This window comes from Cyprinus carpio, chromosome A8 (assembly GCF_018340385.1).
Source record: "Cyprinus carpio isolate SPL01 chromosome A8, ASM1834038v1, whole genome shotgun sequence".
Taxonomy (NCBI): Eukaryota; Metazoa; Chordata; class Actinopteri; order Cypriniformes; family Cyprinidae; genus Cyprinus; species Cyprinus carpio.
In genome coordinates, this window is record NC_056579.1 from 1,926,076 (window position 1) to 1,953,005 (window position 26,930).

The 26,930-nt window shown below is 31.4% G+C and overlaps 1 protein-coding gene across 1 annotated transcript in view; it reads left to right on the top strand.

Moving 5' to 3' along the window:
• LOC109094892 (rasGAP-activating-like protein 1) overlaps window positions 1–22,707 on the top strand; it is a 25,822-nt gene extending 3,115 nt beyond the window's left edge. Inside the window, exons 4-22 of the mRNA XM_042761568.1 lie at window positions 429–542; window positions 2,717–2,778; window positions 5,906–6,035; window positions 6,264–6,345; window positions 7,509–7,649; window positions 8,167–8,258; window positions 9,602–9,719; window positions 11,567–11,720; window positions 13,204–13,268; window positions 13,353–13,465; window positions 14,967–15,159; window positions 15,226–15,363; window positions 16,719–16,863; window positions 18,979–19,151; window positions 19,300–19,437; window positions 20,287–20,422; window positions 20,686–20,806; window positions 22,230–22,306; window positions 22,392–22,707. Coding sequence (XP_042617502.1) covers window positions 429–542; window positions 2,717–2,778; window positions 5,906–6,035; window positions 6,264–6,345; window positions 7,509–7,649; window positions 8,167–8,258; window positions 9,602–9,719; window positions 11,567–11,720; window positions 13,204–13,268; window positions 13,353–13,465; window positions 14,967–15,159; window positions 15,226–15,363; window positions 16,719–16,863; window positions 18,979–19,151; window positions 19,300–19,437; window positions 20,287–20,422; window positions 20,686–20,806; window positions 22,230–22,306; window positions 22,392–22,531 — 2,332 coding nt within the window. The 3' untranslated portion in view covers window positions 22,532–22,707. The remainder of the gene's footprint in view (window positions 1–428; window positions 543–2,716; window positions 2,779–5,905; window positions 6,036–6,263; window positions 6,346–7,508; window positions 7,650–8,166; window positions 8,259–9,601; window positions 9,720–11,566; window positions 11,721–13,203; window positions 13,269–13,352; window positions 13,466–14,966; window positions 15,160–15,225; window positions 15,364–16,718; window positions 16,864–18,978; window positions 19,152–19,299; window positions 19,438–20,286; window positions 20,423–20,685; window positions 20,807–22,229; window positions 22,307–22,391) is intronic.
• The last annotated feature ends 4,223 nt before the right edge of the window (window positions 22,708–26,930 follow it).

Genomic DNA, 26,930 nt, shown 5'->3' on the forward strand with positions numbered 1-26,930 from the left:
AATTGATCTGTTGCTGTGACACTGATGCTGTGATGATGCACTTTACAACATCATCTGGTTACCATGGAGAACAACAAACTAATCACAGCCCCCTTCCCAGAAATGATGTGTGTGTGAAAGAGTCAGTGCATGGCGTGTCGTGTTGCTTTCAGATGCTGTATTGTGTATAGTTTGATGAACAGCACACCTGGTGTGGTGCATATTTAAAAAGCGTTGTGTCTTTTGAAATGGAAATGATCAGGCCTCCCTTTGAGAAATTGGGTGAACTGATTGATTGTTTTCCATCCTCGTCACTTATGGCCCTTTAAATTGTTCTCTGTATCCAGGCAGATTCTAATTCAGGCTCGAATGCACGTATTAAATGTACGCAAATTGGCCTCCGTGCCGCATGAAGCACAGTAAAGTGTTCAGTAAATTATCTTTTCTAGAACCGCCACCGTCTGGAGAAACCTGAATCCGTTCTGGGGCGAGGAATACACCCTTCATCTGCCGATGGGCTTCCATACGCTCACCTTTTACGTCATGGATGAAGACACGATTGGGTAACAAACATGATTCATGATAAACGCATCTCAGTCCAGAAGAGAGAATGAACGAATGCATGAGTTTGCTTGAGTAAACCAACAGCACTGGAACACATTTAGCTTCTAAAAACGTTAAATGTTTCTAAAATGTTAAAACATTACAACGTTCTACTATCTTTGTTTTTTCTAGTCACGATTAGAATGTTATTTAAAGGTTACAAAAACGTATCTACTAACTTTATTTTCACCCAGAAAATAATGCTATTTGAGCATTTATTTTTAATAGTCTAAGAACGCTAAAATGTCTAAATTGTTCTTGTCGCAATTATAACGTTATGTAAAGGTTACAAAAACGTTTCTTAAATGTTCTGCTCATTTTATTTTTACCCAGAATATAACATTATTTCAGTGTTTATTTTTAATATTCTAAGAACGCTAAACTTTCCAGTTTTCACCCAAAATATAATGCTATTTGAACATTTATTTTTAATATTTTAAAACATTTAAATGTACAGTTTTCTTGTTGTGATTATGACGTCATTTAAAGGTGAAAACATTTCTTAAACGTTTTACCGACTTTATTTTCACCCAAAATATTACATTATTTGAACATTTATTTTTAGTATTCTAAGGATGTTTAAAATGTTTTCTTGTCTTGATTATAGCATTATTTAAAAGTTAAAACATTTATTAAACGTTCCATTAACTTTATTTTGACCCAAAATATTACATTATTTGAATATTTATTTTTAATATTCTAAGAACATCAAAATATATTTTATTGGTGTGATTAGAACGTTAGTTAAAGATTACAAAAACTTTCGGCTACACTTTATTTTAAGGTGTCCTTGTTACAGTGTAATTATACATTTATTAATTAACTACATGTACTTACTATAGGGTTAGGATTAGGGTTACTTGCATGTAATTATGCATAATTATTTGTTATTATAATAGTGGGTACATGTAACGTGTAACGAGGACACCTTAAAATAAAGCGTTACCAAACTTTCTTACAACATTGTACTAACTTTATTTGAACCCAAAATGTAACATTTATTTTTAGTATTCTAAGAATGGTAAAATGTCCTTTTTTTCTTGCAATGATTAGAACACTATTCCACTGATTAATTTTATTTTACCTAAAATATGACGTTATTTGAGCATTTATTTTAAATATTCTAATAACGTTAAAATTTCTAGGCTTCTTGTGATTATAGCGTTATTTAAAGATTACTGAAACGTTTCTATTAATTTTATTTTCACTCAAAATATAACATTGTTTGAATGTTTATTTATAATATTCTAAGATCATCAAAATGTGACCCTGGAGCACAAAACCAGTCATAAGGGTCAATTTCTCGAAACTGAGGTTTATACATCATCTGAAAGCTGAATAAATAATCTTTCCATTGATGTATGGTTTGTTAGGAGGACAATATTTGTCTGAGATACAACTATTTGAAAATCTGGAATCTGAGGGTGCAAAAAAATATAAATATTGAGAAAATCATCTTTAAAGTTGTTCAAATGAAGTTCTTAGCAATGCATATTACTAATCAAAAATTAAGTTTTAATATATTTACAGTAGGACATTTACTAAATATCTTCATGGAACATGATCATAACTTAATATCCTAATGATTTTTAGCATACAAGAAAAATCTATAATTTTGACCCATACAATCTATTTTTGGCTATTAATAAAAATATACCCAGCGACTTAAGACTGCTTTTGTGCTCCAGGGTCACAAATGTCCAGTTTTCTTGCCATGATTAGAGCATTACTTAGAGGTTACAAAACTGTTTAAAATGTTCATCAAGTACAAAAAGGACATTTTGAGAATGTTGTCGTAAAAACGTTTTCTGTGAACGTACATCATATTTGAATATAGTTACAAGAATGTTTTGGTTAGTCTTCTGCTGGTGTTTGTGTTGTGGAGACTCATGCCATGTGATGAACTCATGCGGTGTTTGTAAATGAAGACATTCACATTCACACAGCAGAACATTTGCTCACACAAACACGCAGATGGTGCAGTGACCACGTCTTTGATTCGTCTGAGTGTAGATCTGTTTATCTGTGTTTCATAATGTCTGTAAATGTAGAGTTGATGATGATCATGCTGATGGTTTAATATGGAAATCTTCTGAACATTTACAAGCATCTCATATCGTTTTTCATGCCGCAGTCATGATGATGTGATTGGTAAAATCTCCCTGAGTAAAGATGTGATCGCTGCTCAACACAAAGGTAAGCGTGAGATTATTTAAGATGAAGATGAATGCAGAAATTCAAGTCTGAGCACAACTTTGTGTTTTTCTTACCGCAGAGTTGACCTTTACGGTGCCATGAGACATCAATCTGTTTCGTTTTTGTTTTCTTGCTCTTCACATTTTTTAAATTAATTTTTAATATTAGAATTTTCTACAAAGAATAACAAGTGTGCAGAAAACAGTCCCATTTGGCACAGATTAATATTGTGCACGATCATTTCCCTAATTAACAAAACTCAAACTCATTAGGCTACATACAGTTAAGCCTGGCAATAATGAAAAATCAGAACAAAATAATACTTAAACACAAATAGATAATTTTGAAAATAATAATAATATGAACTATAATAAATAATATTATATGATATAATATTACATACTATTACATAATATAATATAACATAACATATAGTATAATATTATAAAATATAAATGTGAATAAAATATAACATTTTATATATAAAAAATTTAAATATATATATATTTAATATGTATTATATACAATTCATATTAAAAATATAATTTTTAACACATTATATATATATATATATATATATATATATATATATATATACACACACACACACACACACATATATATATAAATTTATTTTAGTTAATGTTTATTTCAAGTAACATTTTTTTTGTTACAGTTTTAGTTAACTATTTTAACCCTGATCACCATGGTAACAGGAGCAGTCATCTCACTGTATGATTATAAGCCAAAAACATGGAATATGTTGAGTTAAAACTACAAAAACTGAAATGATTTATCACAATCTTTTTACTAAACCATAAAACATTAACTATGAAAGTGAGCACAGCAATAAAAGCAGCCGGGGAGACGAGCAATGAGTATTTTCATCCTAAGTAATTCCCTCAGCTGAAAGGCAGGAGTTACTAGTTATTACAGGAACACGCGTGATGTATTATATTAGTGACCACGCCGCCCCTCAGTGGGTTTCATGTTCTCCCAGCATGCACTTGCCCTGCATGAATCACTGCAGCCTGTCAGGACTGACTCACCCCTCACCCACGGGATCATGGGAAGCGTTTGGCTCTGAGAAACTCTCCGATGGGAGATGATTTACTGTAACTGTAAACTCAAACTGCACTGCATCCTCCTGCTCTACCTGCTCTACTTTAAAATCATGATGGCTGGCAGTGTTCAGATTAATGTGCATGATTGTGTGAATTTTATGCATGCATGTTTGCGAACACCAAATACTCATTATATAATATACATAATATACAGCCAGAGCACAAGCATAACGGTGTGCATGAGATACTGTATCCCACAATGCATTAGCACGACTTAACCTTCCATTTCCAGTCTGACAAATGAACTGTAAATCATATCATTTACATCACCTTTTTGACTCATTTTTTGATCGTGCTGCCAAAATCTCTGAAATGTGATACAGTGCAAAACCTTTTTTAGAGCTGCTGCATTTGGCATGCAATAAATCTCTTACTGTATTCTGAATAAACGTTTAAACAGTATTATGCTATATTAAACCTACAACATTGCATGTTTGATTCAGAAATAATGAATATTAAAATGAGATTAAATGTTTTGTATTTTTAACACAACAAAATAATGAGTCAAGGAGATGTTCAAATTTACACCAGGATTATTATAGTTAACAAAAACTAAAACCATAAAAAAAAAATCTTTACTTGAAATAAAATTAACTTTAACTGAAATAAAATACATTTGACTTGTGCTAAAATAAATAAAGCTGCAATAAAAATATCACTAATAAAAAATAGGAAAACTATATAAGCATTTTTTTTTAAATAATAAAAATGACAATAACAGACAACAAAAATACTAAAAGTTTAACTAAAATTAAAATAAAATCCTAAAATACAAAAACAAACTTTTTTTTATTTTTTTTTATGCACATGTTGGCAAATGCAAACTATAAATCTTGTTACGGTTTACAGTATAAATACTAGGGCTGCCCTCGACTAAAGATTTTTCTGATTGACTAATATAGTCGTTCATAATTGTCTATTAATTGCACTTTTATTAATAAACAATAAAAATCATAATAATGAGCCTTTAATTGCCTACATAGCAAGCGCTCAAGTGCATGCAAAAAAGGCTTTCCACAGCGCACCGGCAAATATAATAATTATGAATGTGTTAGGGAGAAACAGCAAGTACAGTACACTGAATTAACATTTAAATAATTTATTGTTACACTAGTGCTTTCTGTTTTAAGAGATGATGTCGGCGACACTGACTCGTCATCTACGCAGTATGCTCCTGTATGCATGCTTCATCCGGATTACATAATCCGAGAATATTTATTTTGTATTTGAATTGATTCATTTAAAAGTTTCACTCTCTATAGATATATTTTTCATATCTGTAATAAGGGAAGAATACACAGAGTTTCGAAGTGAGGCGCTCAAGTTCACAGCATCTGAGACGGCAGAAAGCGCATCATGTTTGCTTTACTTTACAAAAGCACAACGTTTCGTTGTTGTTCTGAGTACTCACGAATCAACAGAGTCTTTACAGATACATTACTCTTATCTGTATGACCAAAAATGACTAAGTATTTTAAGAGCAAATGATCGCAGCGGGGCCTTCATCTGTCATGCAGTAGCCCAAGCGCACTACTGTTCAGCTTCCACACTCCACACAAACACATAAACAGCACTCTTTTTTCTAGGCTAACATTAGATTGAGCTGGCATGTAAAGTTGCTACTACATGCATATTTCAGATGATAAGCTATATTTGAGGTTGATGAATGTTAGGTGAGCGTATGGATGTCCTATATTACCACATAGACCAGCCGTTAACGATTTGTCCGTCACGGACTGCGTTTTTTCGCCACTTCGTGTGGAATTGTTTTTTCTGTGACTAATAAAATTTTGGTCGAACCAAAGCCTCTTCTCGTCGACTAACGGTTAGTCGACTATTAGGGGGCAGCCCTAATAAATACTATATATTGCAAAGAATAAAAATAAAATAGCATGAGTAGTATGCATGCACCATTGAAACATATCCAATGCCTATTTTTGTAGTTCAAATCTGTTCAAATAAGTGACGTTTCAGCCCTGTTATTATATGTGTCTTTCCTTCAGGTTTGGATAACTGGCTGAATCTGACGCGTGTGGATCCGGATGAAGAGGTTCAGGGTGAGATTCATTTGGCTCTGGAGCTGCACAGAGACGCTCAGAGAAGCAGCCTGCACTGTCACGTCATCGAGGCCCGGTGAGGACCAATCTAGCTTTTATATATATATACAAATGATAAATGAATTAGGTCAAAAGTAATCCAAAAGTAGTCTGATTCTATTACCTATATTGTGCAATCTAACGGATTACGTTACTAACTATAATTTTTGTCATGTAACTTGGAATCAGTAACAGACTACAATTTGTGAGTAATCTCCCCAGCTCTGTCTAAATGGTTAAACGTTGTGTTTTTTTGTGGTTACAGTGATTTGGCTCCGCGTGATATTTCCGGTACTTCCGATCCGTTCACCAGAATCATCTACAACAACCTCAGCGCTGAGACATCGGTGAGATCATCTGTCTTCACCACAAAGTTGCCAATATACAAAACAGAAAAAAAAAAAACATAATTAAAGCACCATGATGTGGTTCATACAACTTGTGCATTATATTCAAAGCCTTTTGACGTCATGTGATCACTTTATATGAGGAAAAGGCCCATATCTATGTCACTATTCAATGAAAATCTCCCCCTCTGCTAGAACTCGTGTTTTTGCATGTTTAAAACATTCACAATACATGCTAGAACCAGAACCAGAACCAGAACCAGAACCGTTTGTGTGCAGTTTTTACTTCCCTCCTCTTTCTTATATTAGAGAAGCTTGATTTGGAGAAAAAAAAATCCAAAATCTTATGATTTTTTGGATAAAAATTGACTCAATGTTCTTTGTTTGCTGTGTCTGTAGGGCTGGTTTTGTCATTATATATCAATATGACTATAAAATAATAATAATCATCATCATTACAATAAACATAATCATCATCATTACTTTATGATTATTATTACTAACTCAAATATAATAAATATTGTAATATTTCACTGAAAAATGAGCATTTAAGAAAAATATAATAATAATATTTTTTTACAGTACAACTGTAAATTTACAATACTAATATTTATTATTTAATATCTTTTGTTGTGCTTGTTTATTGCGCTGCACAATTTGGCCCCAAATTTTGTGATTATATATCAGTATGACTAAAAAAAATCATAATAATAATCATATTAGTATTGTAATTTTACAGTTGTACTGTAAAGTTATTATTATTATATTTTTCTTGAATACTCAATTTTTTTTACAGTGAAATATTACAATAGCAATAAATCTTAAATTGTTTAATATTTTTATTTATGTAGCAGAAATAATAATAATAATAATAATGACTAATATTTATTACTTTATTTCTTTTGTTGTGCTTATTTGCAGGGCTTTGTGATTACATATCAGTATTACTTAAAAATAAATAAATAAGTTATTGTTGTTTGTATTTCTAAATAAAAGAAATATCACTATTATAACAGTTCACCATAAAAAAAAAAAAAAAAAAAAAAAAAAAACACTGAGTATTTAAGCAAAATAAAGTTGCATAATCACTTTATCAGTCTTAAAAACGATGTCTCATAACCGTGTTCATGTGCAAGCGTCATAATATCAGGCTGTTTGGTCAGATCATAAAGAAGACGCGGTTCCCGCACTGGGATGAGACTCTGGAGTTGAGTTTGGATGAAGGTGATGATGATGAGGGTGGAAGCGTGACGGTGGAGGTCTGGGACTGGGACATGGTGGGCAAGAATGACTTTCTGGGAAAGGTGAGATTGTCGATTGCTTAAATGACTTGAATATTTTTTTATAACCATTCATTTAAATAATTTCAAAAAAGTATCATTTGATATCATATCATAATTAATTGTTTTCATGCATGTATTTTAATGTGACATTTGGGATATTGCATTAGAAAAATGCTGTATGGAAATGCTAAAATGTGCATAAAATCTTAACATTTGCATAAAAATAAAATCAAACTTTTTTGTGTGTGTGTGCATACACATCAACACATTTTTGCAGCAAGCTATTTCCATCCATGCATTTTTGGATACATATGCAAAATTTGGGATGTTGCATTAAAAAAACACTGGGTGGAAACGCCAAGATGTGCATGAAATCTTAAAATGAGAAAACATTTTTTCGCTGTTTCTGAAACACTTTAACCATTGTGTTTGTAATGAATGTTAAAGGCATTGTTGCCCTAAAAACATGATGATGAGAGACTTGTTATTTGTGGGTGAACTGTACTGAATGTACCCTTTGTGTTTGTGGGCTGTACAGGTGGAGATCCCTCTGTCGTGTCTGCACAGATCTCCTCTGCTGCAGGGCTGGTTTCGTCTGCTGCCGCTGGGAAACACGGAGGACGACGCCGGGTGTGTGTGTGTGTGTTATACAGTCACATTCATTAGTCACACTATGTATGTGATGGTAATTTAATTTAATTACGAGCTGCTTTCACGTCATATTAAGGAAGTGAATTCGCTAAGAATGATGTACATTCATTGATCCTGTATCCGATTCACTAAGGCAAGGATTTCCAAACTTTTGTCAGCCGAGTCACTTTAAGCTAAACCATTTTCTTCAAATACCCCCTAAAAATATTTATAAATATTTCAACATTTGCCTATCAGTTAATATTCAGATGGAATGCAGGTAAACAAAATATAATATTTTTTTAAAAATATAAAAAAAAAATTATATTATATTATATTATATTATATTATATTATATTATATTATATTATATTATATTATATTATATTATATTATATTATAATTTTTATATATTATATGTATTTTTGTATTTTTATTAATAGTAGGTGTTTAATATTTAATATGAATGTTTTTATGGGTAATATATTTAATAAATGTATTTTAATGGATTTTATTTAGAATTTTTTTATTTATAATTTCAAATGTTTTCATTTATTAATTACACTGCTTAAATCATTTACTTACCCAATATTTTTGTCTTGCTTGTCAGTGCAAATATCTAAACAATCTTAAATCATATTTATCTCAGATTCAAAATACTGAAAAATGTTTTTTTAATCATGCATAAAACAAGAAAGAAAAAAAAGTCTGTCAGTGTTCAGAAAAATTAATAAATAAATAATAATGAAGTAAATAACAAATATTATTTTTTATGTATTTTTTATGTTAATATGTATTTTTCTGACCCTATTGACAGATATTTTTCTTATTTTAAGCAAAATCTCAACTAATTTTGAAGATTTTTTTTTTTCAGTAAGCAAGGCTTAATATCTTAAGTCATTTTGCATCTCAAATGTATCTTGATTTAAGAATGCTTAGATATCTGTTTAAGCAAAAAGACAAAAATATTATATTATTATAAAAAATATATTTTTTTTGCAGTGTAATTAATTAAATAAAAACATTTAAATAAAAAAATAAATGCATTATAAAATAAAACCCACCACAATAAAAACTTATATTAAATATTTAACACTTATTATGAATAATAAATATTGTTAAAATGATATATTTGTTTATTTTATTTATTTTTTTATACCTGCATTTTTTCATGTGACCATTAACTGCCATGTGAATGTGTCATTATTTGCTTTTCATTAACTCATGAACTCTAGTTTGTGAAACCCCAGAGACTAAAGGAATTATGCAAACACACCCAAAAAAAATCATTTTGCACGCCACAGCACACATGACTGACGTCTGTCTGTTTTCCTGTGTTTCAGAGGTAAGCTGGGTGCTCTGCGTCTGAAGGTGCGTTTGGCAGAGAACAGGATTCTTCCGTCTGTGTACTATCAGCCTCTGATGGAGCTGCTGGTGGAGGCCGTCATCTCACCGTCAGAGGTAGAGCACACACTTGTCTGTCTCAGACCTCACAGATATCATCAGATGACATCTGATCTGTAACTACTGTACGTTTAGAAGAAAACCATCATGTTCTGGTGCTTCAGCTTTACCCCAGAACCAAAAATAACAACTCTAAACCACTGATAATGAACCGCAGTGATGTAACCATTGTCAAATTTAGCTCCAAACCAACTAGTTCCTCTTCATCAATCTGTCAGACATTCAGAACTGTGATTAAGAATGCCATATAAAGTCCTGAATTTGAACACAATTTGAATTGAAGCGGCAAACAAAAATGCAGAATCTTAATTTAAATTCGAATTTCATTTAAAATAGAAAAAAAATAGAAAGTGCTAAATGTGAGTTTTCATATAAACATTCTTGTATACACAAACATGTAGACTATTTACAAAAAAGTTTCTGTTTTTATTTTTATGTTTTAGTTATATATATTCGTGTTAGGTTTTTTTTGTAGTATTTATACATTTTTATTTCACCTTTAGTTTTAGTTATTCTAGTACATCATGTTTAATTAAATGAAAATGAGAAATGCATAAATGCCGTATTTAATGCATATATATGCAACAAAACATTTTGTATAAATGTTCTCAAATACACGACATGCGGGTTTTTTACAGAAAGATAAAAAAAATCCATGCTTTAAATGACTAAAGACATTTACATGTAATTTAAACAATGTATATTTCATCATTTTTAATAAATTATCTTATTACACTTTACACATGGCAAAAATTGCATTTTCTAGAAATCTATAATTTACAAAAAATCTTGTTATTTTATTACATTTTAGTATAGTTTTTATTAATATTTTGAATTATTATTTTTTAAATATATTTTCTTTTTAATTTTAGTTAAAGTTTTAGGAATTTAGTTTTGTGTTTTTGTTTGTTTTTTTAAATACACCTAATTTTTATTCATTTTTATTTTTGTTTTAGTTTTGGTTATTTTAGTACATCAAGTTAAAATAAATTAAAATGAGAAATGTTTTCACAAAAACTCTTTAGTAGTTGTGTTCATTTTTTTATTAAAATATGTCTATAGTTTTTATTTCAGTTTCAGTTGTTTTAGTAAATTATGTTAAAATAAAATAAAATGAGAAATGTTTTCACAGAAAATCTTTAACATGATGCAGGCCAGTGTTATATTAACGTCAATAAGATACTATTTATAGTTTTTATATAATATTTTGAATTAGTTTTTTTATTTGTCTATTTTCTATTTTCTTTTTAATTTTGTTAAAGTTTTAGTAATTTAGTTGTGTTCTTTTTAAAAAACAAATATGTTTATAGTTTTTATATCAGTTTTAGTTTTAGTTATTTTAATACATCGTTGAACTTAATTAAAATGAGAAATGTTTCCACACAAAACATGATGCAGGCCAGCGTTATTTTAGTATCACTGAGATACAAGTACAGTTTAATTAGTATTTAAAATGTTTATTTATTTATTTATTTATTTTAACTTATTTTAATACATCAAATTAAACTAAATAAAAATGAGAAATGTTTCCACACAGGCCAGTGTTATTTTACTATCACTAAAATACAATTACAGTTTTCTTAATATTTAAATTTTCAGTTTATTTAATAATTATTTTTATTGGTATTTTATCTTACTCATTTTAGTCCATCAAATTAAACTAAATATAAAACTGGAAATGTTTCATTGGCAACTAGATGAAAAAATATATATTTATTTCAGGTCATGAAAATGATTTTTTATGGTTTTTCGTTTTAGTCTTAATTAAACAAAATAACCCTAATGCAGGCCTAAAAGCATTCAACATAACATCTAAATCTGTGAATTGTGCCCGATGCTGTCAGGTGGACGAGCCCACACCCCTGACCCTGCTGGAGGAGGTCACCACGGTGGAGAGCCGGCAGGAAGTGGCCATGACGCTGGTCAAGATCTATCTGGGTCAGGGTCTGGTGGTGCCTTTCCTGGACTACCTCAACACCAGAGAGGTCCACAGCACCAGTACGTGAGCGTGACGAGGGTTTTTCTGTGTGTAGGCGACGTGACGACTTCAGTCCAGCTATATTTACCCACAGAAGTCATCTGAACTTCTCCTTTCTCATTAATGGTGTTTTGTTCTGTGCGAGCGCGTGGGTTTTTCACACTCGGCTGGGGTTTTATGTTGCCTGCGTTACCATAGCAACTCCGCATGAAGCAGCTTCAAAAGGAAACGGAACGATCATAAGATTGGAATATTCTTCAGCGAGCGACGGAAGATTAAAGAGAGTGTTACAAGTTGTTACAAGTTTTCTGAAACGTATGCAAATTAGGCACTGCCTAATTAATTATGCGCTAATGTATTGCATACATCCAAATTCAAATGATTGATTTTATTTTGTTGATGTATCAGAATTAAAGGGGAGGGTTTTTTATCTATTTCTCTTTTTATCTCTCCATAAATCAGAATATACTGTCAACAGACAGAAAAACATACATTTTCATTTTTACTTACTTTTTAATGCAGTGTAAGTTGGATAAAAGCATCTGCTAAATGCATAAGTGCAAATGTAAAAATACTGTAGTATTGAGAAAACATCACATTTTATTCAGAACATGTACAATGTTTTAGTTATAGATAATAAATAATGAAAAGTACAGTATAATAATATAAGACTTAATTTAGCAAATTTATGTATGATTACCTTGTGATTGTAACTTAAAATATGATTTAAAAAAGAAAACCAATCAAGTTATAAATGATAAAAATATAAAAATTATTAAATAAAGACCACTTGGAATGTTTGAACAAACATAAATTAAAACAAAATAATAATAATAATAATAATAATAATAATAATTGTATTATATATATATATATATATATATATATATATATATATACGTTATATATATATATATTAATATAATGATAATTATTAATAAATATCTATTTTATAAAAAGTTATTATTATTAATAAATAAAAATATTGAAATTACTAAATACAATCCAAATGAGCAAAATGTTCGTTATTATATCAATATGGCTATAAAATAATAGTGTTATTGCATTTTTATATTAGTATTACTATTGTTGTTAGTATCAGTATTATTACTTAATAAAAATATAAACATTTCTAAAAGAAAAAAAAGTTTTTTTAACTTTTATATAATATTGCATTGTTTAAAAAATAATGAGCATTTTGGAAAAATATTGTCATTATAATATAATTTTATTTTACATTATAACTGTAAATTTACAATACTTTTTTCTCATACTCATTTCTCATACTCATTTTTCAAACGTTAAACCATCAAACAAGAATACTTAAATCTCAGCCTCAACCTTTAATTAATTAATTAATAATTGGTTTTATTACAATACATCATGCAGCCCTGGTTATTTGTACTTCTTGTTTTCTATGGATGACACTCGTAGTAAAATATATGCACAGATGATTATTTCTGGTCGGGGTTTGTTCTGATAGACTCTGTTTCTCCCCAACAGCAGATCCAAACACACTCTTCCGGTCCAACTCACTGGCCTCCAAAGCCATGGAGCAGTTCATGAAGGTGTGTGCGCACCTTCCTCTGAAATATAAGCTTGTGTTTTTTTTTAACGTGTGACTGAAGTCAGAAGCTCTGTGTGTTTCTCAGGCCGTCGGGATGCTGTATCTACACGAGGTTCTGAAGCCCATCATCAACCGAATCTTTGAGGAAAGGAAATACGTCGAATTGGATCCCTGCAAGATAGACCTCAACCGCTCCAGGTGTGTATAAACACACACACACAACACGGTGGTTCATTCATGCAGTATATCATCAGATGATCGGGAAAAATAACTGTGTTGCCAGGCAACAGCAGTGATCGCTCCAAACTTTGGCTTTTAGATCTATGTATAGCATGAGAAATGTCACCGAGCACCAAACGTCTCCAGGTTGTGTATTTGAAAAATATTATATACACCGCCATTAAACACAAGATGATTGAATGTTTTTGATAGTCTCTTCTGCTCACAAGGATGCATTTATCTGATATTTGAAATACTGTACAAATGTGTAATATTATTAGAATTTTAAATAAAATTTAAATACTAAAAAAAATATGTAAAATATTACTAACATTTTAAAAAATGGTAAAATGTTGATAAAAATAGTATAGGACAGAATATGAATATTCTAAATATTTGTTTATTTATTTGTTTATTCCTTAAATCTACAACTTTTTTATGTATACACCACCGTTCAAAAGTATCGGGTTGGCAAGAGTTTTTAATGTTTTATTAAACTGTATTAAAAATACAGTAAAAACGGGAAAATTCTGAAATATTTTTATAATTTAAAATACGTGTTCTCTATGTGAATTTGTTCTAAAATGTAATTTATTCCTGTGATGCGCAGCTGTATTTTCAGCATCATTACTCCAGTCTTCAGTGTCACATGATCTTCAGAAATCATTCTAATATGCTGATTTGCTGCTCAAGAAACATTTCTGATTATTAGCAATGTTGAAAACAGTTTTGCAGCCCAATATTTTTGTGGAAACTGTGATGCATTTTATTTTTCAGGATTCACAGATGAATTGAAAGTTCAAAAGATCAGAATTGATCAGAAACAGAAATCTTTTGTAACATTATAAATGTATTTACTGTCACTTTTAATCAATTTAATGCGTCGTTGGTTAATAAAAATATAAATAAATAAAAAATCTTACTGACCCCAAACTTTTGAACGTCGTGTATTTTTATGTGACATTTTTATCTGAAACCAATGATAACAATAACCTCAATTCAAGTAACCGTGTAATAGTTTCTATGAACTGTAATGCAGAAAACCAAAGAAATGCACATAAAATGTATGTAGGTTCTGCACTCAGAATCTTCTGTCTGAAAGCAGCGCAGAATACACAGATGTGTGCAAGAATGTATTGCTCGCTTGCTAAAAAATGTCTCAAAGAAGCAGGGGATTCACTAAGAATGAGATCAAATCAAGAAACGACGCCAACAAAATTAGCATTGATCGCAATTTGCATGGTGCAGTTGTTCCTATTTATGAAAATGAGCCAGAGGGACCATTTAGATGCACCAAAAGTCTTTTAAATAAACCTCCTTACTGTCTGCTTTCAGTGGGTGTTAATAGCACTGGAGTTTTACTATAATGAGCCTCATTTGCATTGAAAGGATGCATCTTTGATTAGAAAAAATCACAATGACTTGCTCACTGATGCAGCGGGGTAATATCTGAGCATCTGAAACCTCGCTCTCTCTCCAGACGAATCTCTTTTAAAGGCTCGGCGTCGGAGGCTGAGGTCAGGGAGAGCAGCGTGGGGCTCCTGCAGACGTATCTGAGCAGCATCATGGAGGCCATCGTCGGCTCTGTCTCCCAGTGTCCTCCTGTGATGAGAGTTGTCTTCAAACAGCTCCATAAACGCGTGGAGGAACAGTTTCCAGAAGCTGAGAACGAGGTGAGGACCTGATCAGACCCTCATGGTGATGATGGTGTGGTTTTACTCACGGTTTGTCTCTTGTAGGATGTGAAGTATTTGGCCATCAGTGGCTTTTTCTTCCTGCGTCTGTTTGCTCCTGCGATTCTGACGCCCAAACTCTTCCATCTGAGAGACCATCACGCAGACACCAGGACCAGCAGAACGCTGCTGCTGCTCGCTAAGGTACACTCACATCTCAAATTCAGCTTTATGTGCAATTTTCCATTAAATGCTCTCTTTAATGAAACTGCACTCTCAGTAAATTATAAAAAACCACCTTCCACCGATCTAACACTGCCTTGAAATACACCTGGGAAGCTCCTACTTTCGAGTTGGGCATTCATTACTATGACATGTCATGCATTCACGTTGGAAAAGTCATAGCTTTTATTATTTTCTATTTTGTTTATTTTACTTTTTTAAAATATAACTTTCATTTCAATTATTTATGCATGCATTCATGTCAGAAAAAAACATGTTTTATTTTCTATATTGCTTAATTTACCTTTAATATTATATTTATTTTTAATTTTAATTATTTATGCATGCTTTCATGTTGTGAAAATTATATTTTTTATTTTCTATTTTGTTTATTTTACATTTACTTTTTACATATAATATTTATTTCAATTATTTATGCATGCATTCATGTTGGAACAATAATCATTTTTTTATTCTGTATTGTTTTTTTATATTTATTTTATATAATTTTCATTTCAATTATTTATAAATGCATTCATGTTGGAAAAATCATATTTGTTTTTTACTGTTTTCTATATGGTTTATTTTACATTTAATTTTACACAATTTTAATTTCAATCATTTATGCATGCATTCATGTTAGAACAATCATAATTTTTATATTCTATATTGTTTATTTTATATTTTATATAATTGTCATTTTAACCCTTTATGCATGGATTCATGTTGGAAATACTATTTTTAATTATATTCTATATTTTACTTTTATTTTTATATAATTTTTACTTCAATCATTTATGCATGCATTCATGTTGGAAATATAGTTTTTTTTTTATTATATTATATATTTTTTATTTTACTTGTATTTTTATATTTTTTTTTACTTCAGCCAATTATGTATGCATTCATCATTTTGATCATTGTACCATTTTCAATTTTTTTTTTTCAATAGAAAGTGCATAAACTCAGGAACTCATTTTACGGGATGTTTTAAGGAATCAATTTTTGAATTAATATTGTCGTAGTTTGCATTTAAAATACAGGACGGTCTTTGAATTTGAAATGCAAAACATGCAGGCCAAACTTTAAATGCACTTTAAAAATACACAAGCACAACTGATTGAATGCTGTCACTGTGGCCATAAGGTGAACTTCACAGAATGAGGGTTACTATCTGGACACCATCGACTCTAAAGCACTTGGATCTTCAAGCAGGCGCTTCACCAGTTTAATCAGTGGCACATTTGCAGTGTAAACGGGTTAATGACATGCTGTCCGGTCTTCACTCACCCACTCACACCTGCAGAGCCGTGAGCGTCTCTCTCCGTCTCTCGCAGGCTCTTCAGAGCGTGGGGAATCTGGGCCTTCAGCTGGGTCATGGGAAGGAGCAGTGGATGACCCCTCTGCATCCCATCATCCTTTGCAGCGTGGCGTCCGTCAAAGATTTCCTGGACAAACTCATAGACATCGATCACAGCAACGGTGAGTCGCCATGACGACTGGCTACAAATATCACAGCAACATATTACCACGACGACAGTCTGAGACAGACAATTAATTATAAATACTATTTACTAAAAATACTTCTCATCAAAAACTGAACCAGGGTTATTATGATGAACTAAAACCATAAAAGCATTTTCACAACATAAATTACAACAAAATCTAAAGAACGTTTTTAAAAAATGATCTGATTTCAGCTAATTGCCAAGGCAACATTTCTCATTTTCGTTTAGTTATAGTTGAAGTACTAAAATAAATAAAGTAAAAGTATAACTTCATAAAAACTAAATTTCATATTTAAAAAAAGGATAAAACGATAAAAACACACAACAAAATTATTAAAACTTAATTAATAATAATTAAAATGAAAACAGAAAATATAAAAATAAAATCAAATTCAGTATATTAACAAAAGCTACAGTAGTTTATTAATAATGATACTAAAATAGCATTGACCTGTTTGCAATTAGAGTCATGGAAATGATTTGCTGTGTGTGACTTGTGAAAGGTTATATTGTGAAATTTATATAAATTATAATATTTACTATATATATATATATATGTGTGTGTGTGTGTGTGTGTGTGTGTATGTGTGTATATATACACTTTATTATTGAGATTATTATTATTGACTTATTTTATTTAAAAATGAATTATATTTGCATATTTGTAAATTTAAAAATAATTACATTTTAAATAATTTGTACAACTTATTTTGTACAGCTTATATTATAAATTATTTTATATATTTTATGTTTTTTAAATGTATTTTATATTTGTATCTCTTCAGTTTTTTCTCCAAGGCAGTATGTAGTCTTTTTTATTATATGCATAAATATGCGAGTATGTTATGGCGCATATAACAAAACATTTTACAAATTTAGTGCAAAAAAAGTATATTGCAAACAAATAAAAAATAAATAATAATATTAAATAATGCAAAAAAGTAAAATGCTGGTGTGTGTGTGTGTGTGTGTGTGTGTGTGTGTGTGTGTGTGTGTGTGTGTGTGTGTGTGTGTTGACTGAGTGATCACATAACCATATCTCCTCTGACACCGCGCTGAACACGTCCTGTCAAAGACTGCTTTAATATTTAATGCATGTGTGAATACATTACGCAAGGAGTCTGATAACAGTCACACCTGCAGCTCTCACACAAACTCATCGTCTCCACAGCATCTGTGTGTGCTGGATCTGTTAAATGCGTTTTAGAATAACTGAGGGGTTAACATCAGCGCGATACATGCAGGCTCTGGAGGTTTACTGTAGTCCGGACAGGATCCGCACGTGTGAGTGAAATATGAGCCGCTGTGTCTGACTGACTGTAGTCTCGTGCGCCACCTGCTGTCTGCACTGCACAGCTGCACGACTAACTCAAACCACTGCATTCAGTTTCAAAACCGCGTGGATTTTAGATAGAAATGATTACAGTAATAATCTAGTTTCTTGTTGTCTCTGTGCATTTTTATTATATTCTCTATTGTTATATATATATATATATATATATATATATATATATATATATATATATATATATTATATATATATATATAAATCATTTATGCATGCATTCATTTAGGAAAAATAATTAAAACCTAAAACACATGGATTTTAGATATGAATGATTATCTATTTTCTCATTGTCTTTCTGTGCATTTTTATTCTATTCTATATTTTCTATTTTACAATTATTTTTTCATTTCAATGCATGCAGGGAAAAAATTGTTTTTTTATATTCAATATTGTTTATTTTATATTTATTTGTTTTATAATTTATGTTATTTTCATTTCAATCATTTATGCATGCATTCAAATATATATTTTTTTATATTCTATATGATTTATTTTACTTTTTATATAATTGTCATTTCAATCATTTATGCATGCGTTCACGTTGGAAAAATATTTGAGTTTTTATATAATATTCATTTCAGTTATTTATGCATGCATTATTATATTCTATAATGTTTATTTTACATTTATTTTATATAATTTTAATTTCAATCATTTATGCATGCATTCCTGTCCTAATTAAAACCTAAAGCAAATGTATTTTAGCTATGTATGAGTTTCTGGTTTTGTCTCTCTGTACAGTGTCTGAAGCTCCTCAGCGCGCCGTGTTTTTGCCGTCGGTCATCGTGAAGGAAGGTTTCCTGCAGAAATACAAAGCCGAAGGACCTCAGCTGCTCAAACGCTTCGCTTTTAAGAAACGATATTTCTGGCTGAGCTCAGAGTCGCTGTCGTACGCCAAGAGCCCCGACTGGCAGGTCCAACACACTTTCCTTTCTTCTCTGTGTGTGTGTTTTCTGAATGGAGTGTCATTAGCTGGAGGTTCATTATCATCTCTTGGCTTCTGATGTTGGGAAAGTGCTGAGTTGGACACGCGCGTGTGTGTGTGTGCGTGTGTGTTTGCAGGTTCGCTCCTCTATTCCCATAGCGCGTGTGTGTGCGGTGGAGCGCGTGGATGAAAACGCCTTTCAGCTCCAGAACATCATGCAGGTCATTACACAGGACACGGACGGACAACTACACATCACATACCTGCAGTGCAAGGTGACACAAAACACACACATAAACACACACAAACAAACACACACACACACACACACACACACACACACACACACACGTACTCACACACATACACAGACACACACACACACACACACACACACACACACACTGACACACACACACACACACACACTCACACATAGACACAGACACACACACACATGTACTCACACATAGACACAGATACACACACACATGACAATGAAAAAGAGAAACTATTCATGTTCAGTAAATATATGCGTTGACATGAGATTTAGTAAAGGTGCATAGATTGTATATATTTCTTCTAAAAATGTCTCTTTTTCTCACCAAGGCTTCATTTATTTGATCAAAAAATAAATGTGAAATACTATTATAATTTAAATCAGCTGTTTTCTATGTGAATCTCTGTTAAACTGTAATTTATTTCTGTGATGTGCAGCTGTATTTTCAGCATCATTACTCCAGTCTTCAGTGTCACATGATCTTCAGAAATCATTCTAATATGATGATTTGCTGCTCAAGAAACATTTCTGATTATTATCAGTGTTGAAAACACTTGTGCTGCACAATATTTTTGTTGAAACTGTGATGCATTTTATTTTTCATGATTCTTTGATTAATAGAAAGTTCAAAAGAACAGCATTTATTTGGAATAGGAATATTTTTTAACATTATAAATGTCTTTACTGTCACTTTTGGTCAATTTAATGCAGCCTTGATGAATAAAAGTATTAATTTCTTTAAAAAAAAAATTCTTACTGACCCCAAACTGCATTCTTGCTATCTGTGCAGCATAATCAGTATTTTCAGTTTAATGTAATGTGTGTGTGTGTGCGTGTGTTTCAGAATGTAAATGAGCTCAATCAGTGGCTGTCGGCCATCAGGAAGGTCAGTATTTATAATGAACACATGCTGCCATCGTTTCACCCCGGAGCTCATCGAGGAAACAAATGGACCTGCTGCCTGCAGCCTGACCGCACAGGTGTGTGTGTGTGTGTGTGTGATTCACATGCACGTGTACGGTGCTTAACAGTGACCTCAGACTGATTAAATTTCAGTGGACTATTAGGTGTTCATGGATGGCTTTCAGTTGCATTTCTCATGACCATAAAGCACACTGAAATAATGCTGCATGTATTTTGTCATAGCACAGTCAAGATCAATAACTTAGATGTGATTGTTGAGAGAAAGAGTGGAGGTTGTGTCACTCACAGTCATTTGTGTGTGTGTGTGTGTGTGTGCCAGCGTTGGGCTGCAGTCGGACTCATTCGGCCGTGACTCTGGGCGACTGGAGCGATCCGTTAGATCCTGATGCTGAAACACAGATCATTTATAAAGAGCTGCTGCAGGGCCGGGACAAACTCAGGTGTGTGAGCGTCTTTACCTGATCGCTGTGACTTCTGTGATGCTGAAATACTGTAAACGTCCAGCAGGTGTCGCTGTTGTAATGACAGATATCAAGGAGTAGCGTTGTTATTAAAACATTATTATTATTAAATATTCAGTGCAGTGTAAGTCACTTTGGATAAAAGCGTCTGCCAAATGCATGAATTTAAATGTATTATACTATACATTTATATATCCATTGTCTGTGTGAATGTCATGAAGAAATGATTGTCAAATTTATTTCACACTAAAATAATGAGAATTTAAATGTAATATTCCTAGTTGTCACAATGCAAATGCAATGCAATCTTAATTTTGTTAATTCTTAATTATTCTAAAATTAAATTTCATCTTTGTACCAAAAATAATTTTATTTATTAATTTTATTGTTTATTTTGATAATTTATTAATATTAAATATATGACCCAGACATGTTTTGGACCATCATCATGACATTCAAGTTGCTACAGTGATTAATAAAACATTATTATTATTATTATTATTATTATTATTATTATTATTATTATTATTATTATTATTATTATTATTATTATTATTATTAATGTACCTTGAATGCAATGTACTTTGGATAAAAGCATCTGCCATATGCATAAATGTAAATGTATTTTTTATTATCATTTCTCCTTAATATGCTGGGTGAATGTCATGAAAAAATGTCATTTATTTCACATTAAAGTTATGAGAATTAATGGATTAAACATTTTTAATTAATATTAATTAATATTTTTATTAATTGCTACAAAGCAAATGCAATGCAATCTGTATTGTTATAAAATCAGTGTTATTTTAGTATCACTGATATACTGTTATAGTATTTTTAAAATACTTTTTAATACTATTTTTATATTTTTAATTTCATTTTAATTTTAGTTAAAATTTTGTTGTTTTGTCATTTTTATTTATTTCTCTTAAGCATGTATCGTTTATATTCATTTGTTTCAATTATAGTTATTTTAGCACTTCCAGATAAACTAAATATTCTATTTCCGTTAACACTTATTTTAACACTTATTTTATTTTTTCAAGTAAACATAAAATAATTTTTCATGGTTTAGTTTAAAGTTTTAGTTAATTATAATAACGCTGTTTAAAATTAGGTTTTGTTTTCTGTGTGCAAAATATAATTTTATTTATTTAGTTATTGTTATTTATATTTTATTAAACATGACGCATGTTTTGGACAATCATCATGACATTCGCCGTGTTGCAACAGTAATTAATATGAATTAACTACCACAATCATCAAAAAAAGATCCCATATTAGTTATTGTTTTACAGTTTGAACAATAACTGCAGTATTTCATAGTTATCATAGTAAATGTCTATAAGGAAGAAATCTTCACTGTGCTCCTCTATTGACTCTGCTGATGTTTGGGACACAGGAAGCAGTACCTGGAGACACAGGAAGTTGAGCCAGGAGAACAGGAAGAGCCGCTGAAGGCCAGTCAGCCGTCATCAGGTCAGAGTTCATCTGTAAAGCAGCTCTGAGAGGCACACACACAGAATACATGCTAAAGTGTTTCTTCTCTGTCCGTGTGTGTTAGTGTCTGCGCAGGGCCGATCTGAGCGCGCTCGAGCCGTCGCTGCTCGTCTGCTGGACACCGTGCTGGATTTAGAACGAGCTCATTCGACCTTCCAGAGCCGAGAACCAGACGAGAGCCGTCCGCTCATCCTGAGCTCATAGAGAGCATGAGCGTCAGCGCTCAGGAACAAGAACTGTAAAATCGAATTATGCAATGTTTTTGAAGCAAACTTGAGTTATTGATGAATGTCCGTGGAAGCATTTTTACGTATTTGTACTTAGAAGTGTTTTTATCTTGATGCTCTGGGCTGATTTGATCACAGATTCTTCTAAAATCAGCCGCGTGTGTGTGAGAGTCTTACAGTCTGCATGGCATTACTGTACACTTAACAGCATGAACACATTCACACACCCGGGTTATTACAGTCAACTACAATCAAAACCAAGAAAAATAACTTATATCAAATATAAATATTATTTCAGCTAGTTGCCAAAGCAACTTTTCTCATTTTCATTAGGTTTGTAAAATATTAGATTGTTTTAAAAAAATATATATTATAAAAAATATTGTGAAATATTATTGCAATTTAAAGTAACTGCTTTCTATTATAATATATTTTAAAATTCAATTTATTCCTGTGATGCAAAGTTGAATTTTACTCAAGAAGAAACTTTTCAGTGAAATTTATCAGTTGAAAATAGTTGTGCTGCTTCATATTTTTGTGGATACGCTATCATTCAAAAGTCTGGGGTTGGTATGATTAAAAATAATAATACTTCTATTCAGTAAAGCATGCATTAAAGTGATCAAAAGTGACAGTAAAGACATTTATAATGTTATAAAAGATTTCTATTTCAAATCAATGCTGTTCTTTTGAACTTTCTATTCATCTTTGAATCCTGAAAAAACAAAGATATTTCAACATTGATAATAATCAGAAATATTTCTTGAGTAACAAATCAGCATATTAGAATGATTTCTGAAGATCATGTGACACTGAAGACTGGAGTAATGATGCTGAAAATACAGGTTTACATCATAGGAATAAATGACATTTTACAACAAATTCACATACAGAACACTTATTTTAAATTGTAATAATATTTCACATTTTTACTGTATTTTTGGTCAAATAAATGCAGCTTTGGTGAGCAGAAGAGATTTCTTTAAAAAACATTACAAATCTTATTTATTTTAAACGTTTTGGCCTCTATTGGCAAATCTAGAACATGGCTGGCTGAGTTTTATAAAATAGCTGTTTAAAGACGGAAAAGTGATTTGCAATCCTCTGTAAGTTATGGGAATCATCTGTGTGCAAATGTAAAAATATTACAGGTACTATATTAATCAAGTTCATTTGGTCAAGAACTAGTTCACCTGCATGAAACCAAATTGCACAAAAAATTTTTTGTGTCCAGTGACCATAAAAGCCACTCAGATGCTACTCACTGTCTTTATAATGTTTTCAATTTTATATATTAATTTTAGTTAAAGTTTTAGTAATATTTTAAGGAATAAAAATGACAAAGACACAACAAAATTACTAAAACTTTAACTGAAATTAAAATTAAAATGGATCTGAGTGGCTTTTATGGTCACTTGACTTAAAATCTATTTTGTGTAGGTGAACTAGTTCTTGACCAAATAAACTTGATTAATATAGTACCTGTAATATTTTTACATTTGCACACAAATGATTCCCATAACTTACAGAGGATTGCAAATCACTTTTCTGTCTTTAAACAGCTATTTTATAAACCTCAGCCAGCCATGTTCTGGTTCATTTAGGCTGGAAACAGAAGAGGCTTTGCATTGTGCCAAACTGTGTTTTTGGGTGTGAGCATGTGCGCTGGAAAACAGCCAAAAAGAGTTGATTTGTTTTTGTTTTTTTGGCCAAATATGTATTTAAAACATTTGCTTTCTTGTGCAGAAATTTCCTTTTGTTGGTTCAAAGCTCATTTTATTTGGACGGAGAGCATCTGCTGTGCCTGTTGACTATAAAACCCATTTACACCAAACTGCGGGAAACTTTGTTTCTTTCTCTCAAACACACAATCAATCCAGTCTGGCCTCAAATAATTCATACTGCATTACATTTATGATTGCATAAAGCCGGCGTTTAACGTTTGCACGAGCTCTCTGCTGTTCATTAAATTTCTCCAAATCGATTAGGATTGGACAGGAAATATTATTATTACCTGCTAATATTGTGCCACTGGATTTCAAGACACGAAAGGTTCAGAAACAGGAGTGACTCGACAAGCTTCCAGTGACGAGTCATTTGTCCACGTAAAGTACGTGAAAATGCTGCACGACACAATCACAAACAGATTTCATGTGGAAAATACAGCTGCAATATTAACCTGTGAGTGACCACAGATAGAACACAAACAACTGATGAAACCAACCAACCTGAATACACAAATAAATGGTTTTTTTTTTCACAATATTTGATTTTATAAAAAGTTCAAAATTTGACACATCATAATTTTATTTATAGATCTTTCTTATAAGGTTCCATTTTGTAACTACATTATTTAACAATGAAAACATTTCTAAAGCAATTTTTAATCTTGGTTAATGTTCATTTGTATGTGTTAATATTATTTAATGGACCTGAGATAACATGAACTAACAACGAACAGTTAACAAAAAATTAATAAATACTGTAACAAATGTATTGCTCTTTGTTAGTTCATGTCGAGCATTAACTAGATTTTTGCATCATATGTATTATATTTATATTACATATTTTTTATAAGACTTTTTTATGACCTTTGTCATTGTTTATGATTGCTGGATAATTTTTAAATCAGACTGGTTCTCAAATTAATCTTTCAGAATAATATGTGAGAAAAGAACCAATTCCACAGAACGATTCAGTCAAATCTGACATAACTGCACTCTATACAAGAGCGAAATTATGTTTTAAGGAAGAAATTAACTAGAAAATGTATAAAAATAATCAGAAATCTATAACTTCCCCATGACCATATTCTTGCACTATTTCTCACTTATGTATGTATTTATTGATTTATTTCATGCATGCTTTTTCATTCACTGGCATTCAAAAGTTTAGGGTCAGTAAGATATTTTTAATGCTTTGTTGTTTATTTGATTTAAAATACAGTAAAAATAGAAATATTGTGAAATATTATTACTATTTAAAATATCTGTTTTCAATGTGAATATCTGTTAATATCTAATTTATTTCTGTGATGCACAGCTGTATTTTCAGCATCATTACTCCAGTCTTCAGTGTCACATGATCTTCAGAAATCATTCTAATATGCTGATTTGCTGCTCAAGAAACATTTCTGGGTTTCATATTCATACTCACAGGTAAATAGTTCAAAAGAACAGCATTTATTTGAAATAGAAATCTTATGCAACATTACAAATGTATTTACTGTCACTTTTTTATTTAAATAATGTGTCCTTAATAAATGTATTACTTTTATGATGTCTTAAAAAAAGGAAAAAAAGGAAAAAAAAAAAAAAAAAGAAAAGAAATCATATTGACCTGGCAGATGTTTTCATCCAAAGAAACTTGCATTACATTCACGTTGCATTTATTTTATCAGTTCATACTCATGTCCTCAGCTCTTATTCCATGAGCTAGAATATTTGTTTTCATCATAATGATAATAATCACTTCCTACAGGACAATATTCACTCATTGGCTCAGCTCTATTTTAAGCTTTGGAACAAATAACTGCTGACGAAACAGGAGAAATAAAGAGGCACTTAATTAAGTAAAAGTCCAATGAACTCAATCTGCTGCATCAGCCGCTGAGAGCTTCACACAATCACGGGACATTAATAATGCTGCCAATAGCAATACATCCCAGACAAAAGAGAAGAGAAGAAATACGAACAAAAAGACAAAAGTCAAATCAATCTCCCTTTGCTGAAGGAGAGGGTTTATTTCACAGGAAACACAGACATGCAACAAGATCATAACTGATTCATTAAGACACGTATCATAAAAGCCCTTGTATTGTTTCATCAAACAACAATTTGTCTGAAATTTGAAATAAATTCTCTTAATGTACATGTTAATTCTATTGCCTGTAATAGTCTATGATATGAGGAACAAATCCATGCGCTTTTATTTGACTTCAATGGTTCATATGAGAGGCCACATGGGGGGACCACAACCCCAGAAACACACATTAACATCAACCACTTCAACATTTACCAATATCCTCTACATAAATATATTCAGAAAGATCTCTGAGAAGAGCAGATTTGAGGTTGTGACACACTTAAATGTGTGCCAGCTACAAAATTATTCTCCTCAGAAAGCGTATTTCCTTCTGGGAAACAGCTCTTCTCGATCCTACTATTTCAGTTCCATCAAATGCATTTCATTATAAAACGCTAATGAATCTGGGATGACGGGTTTGGCTCGGATCAGTTCCTCAGCAGCTCTTTTTAGATGCCATATGGTCTGAAATCACCTGACTGATCCACCATCTCCACATGAGACTCTCACTTTCTGCTGCGTTTCGCAACCGAAGCCAAAAGCCGCGATAAATACACACCAAACACAGATAA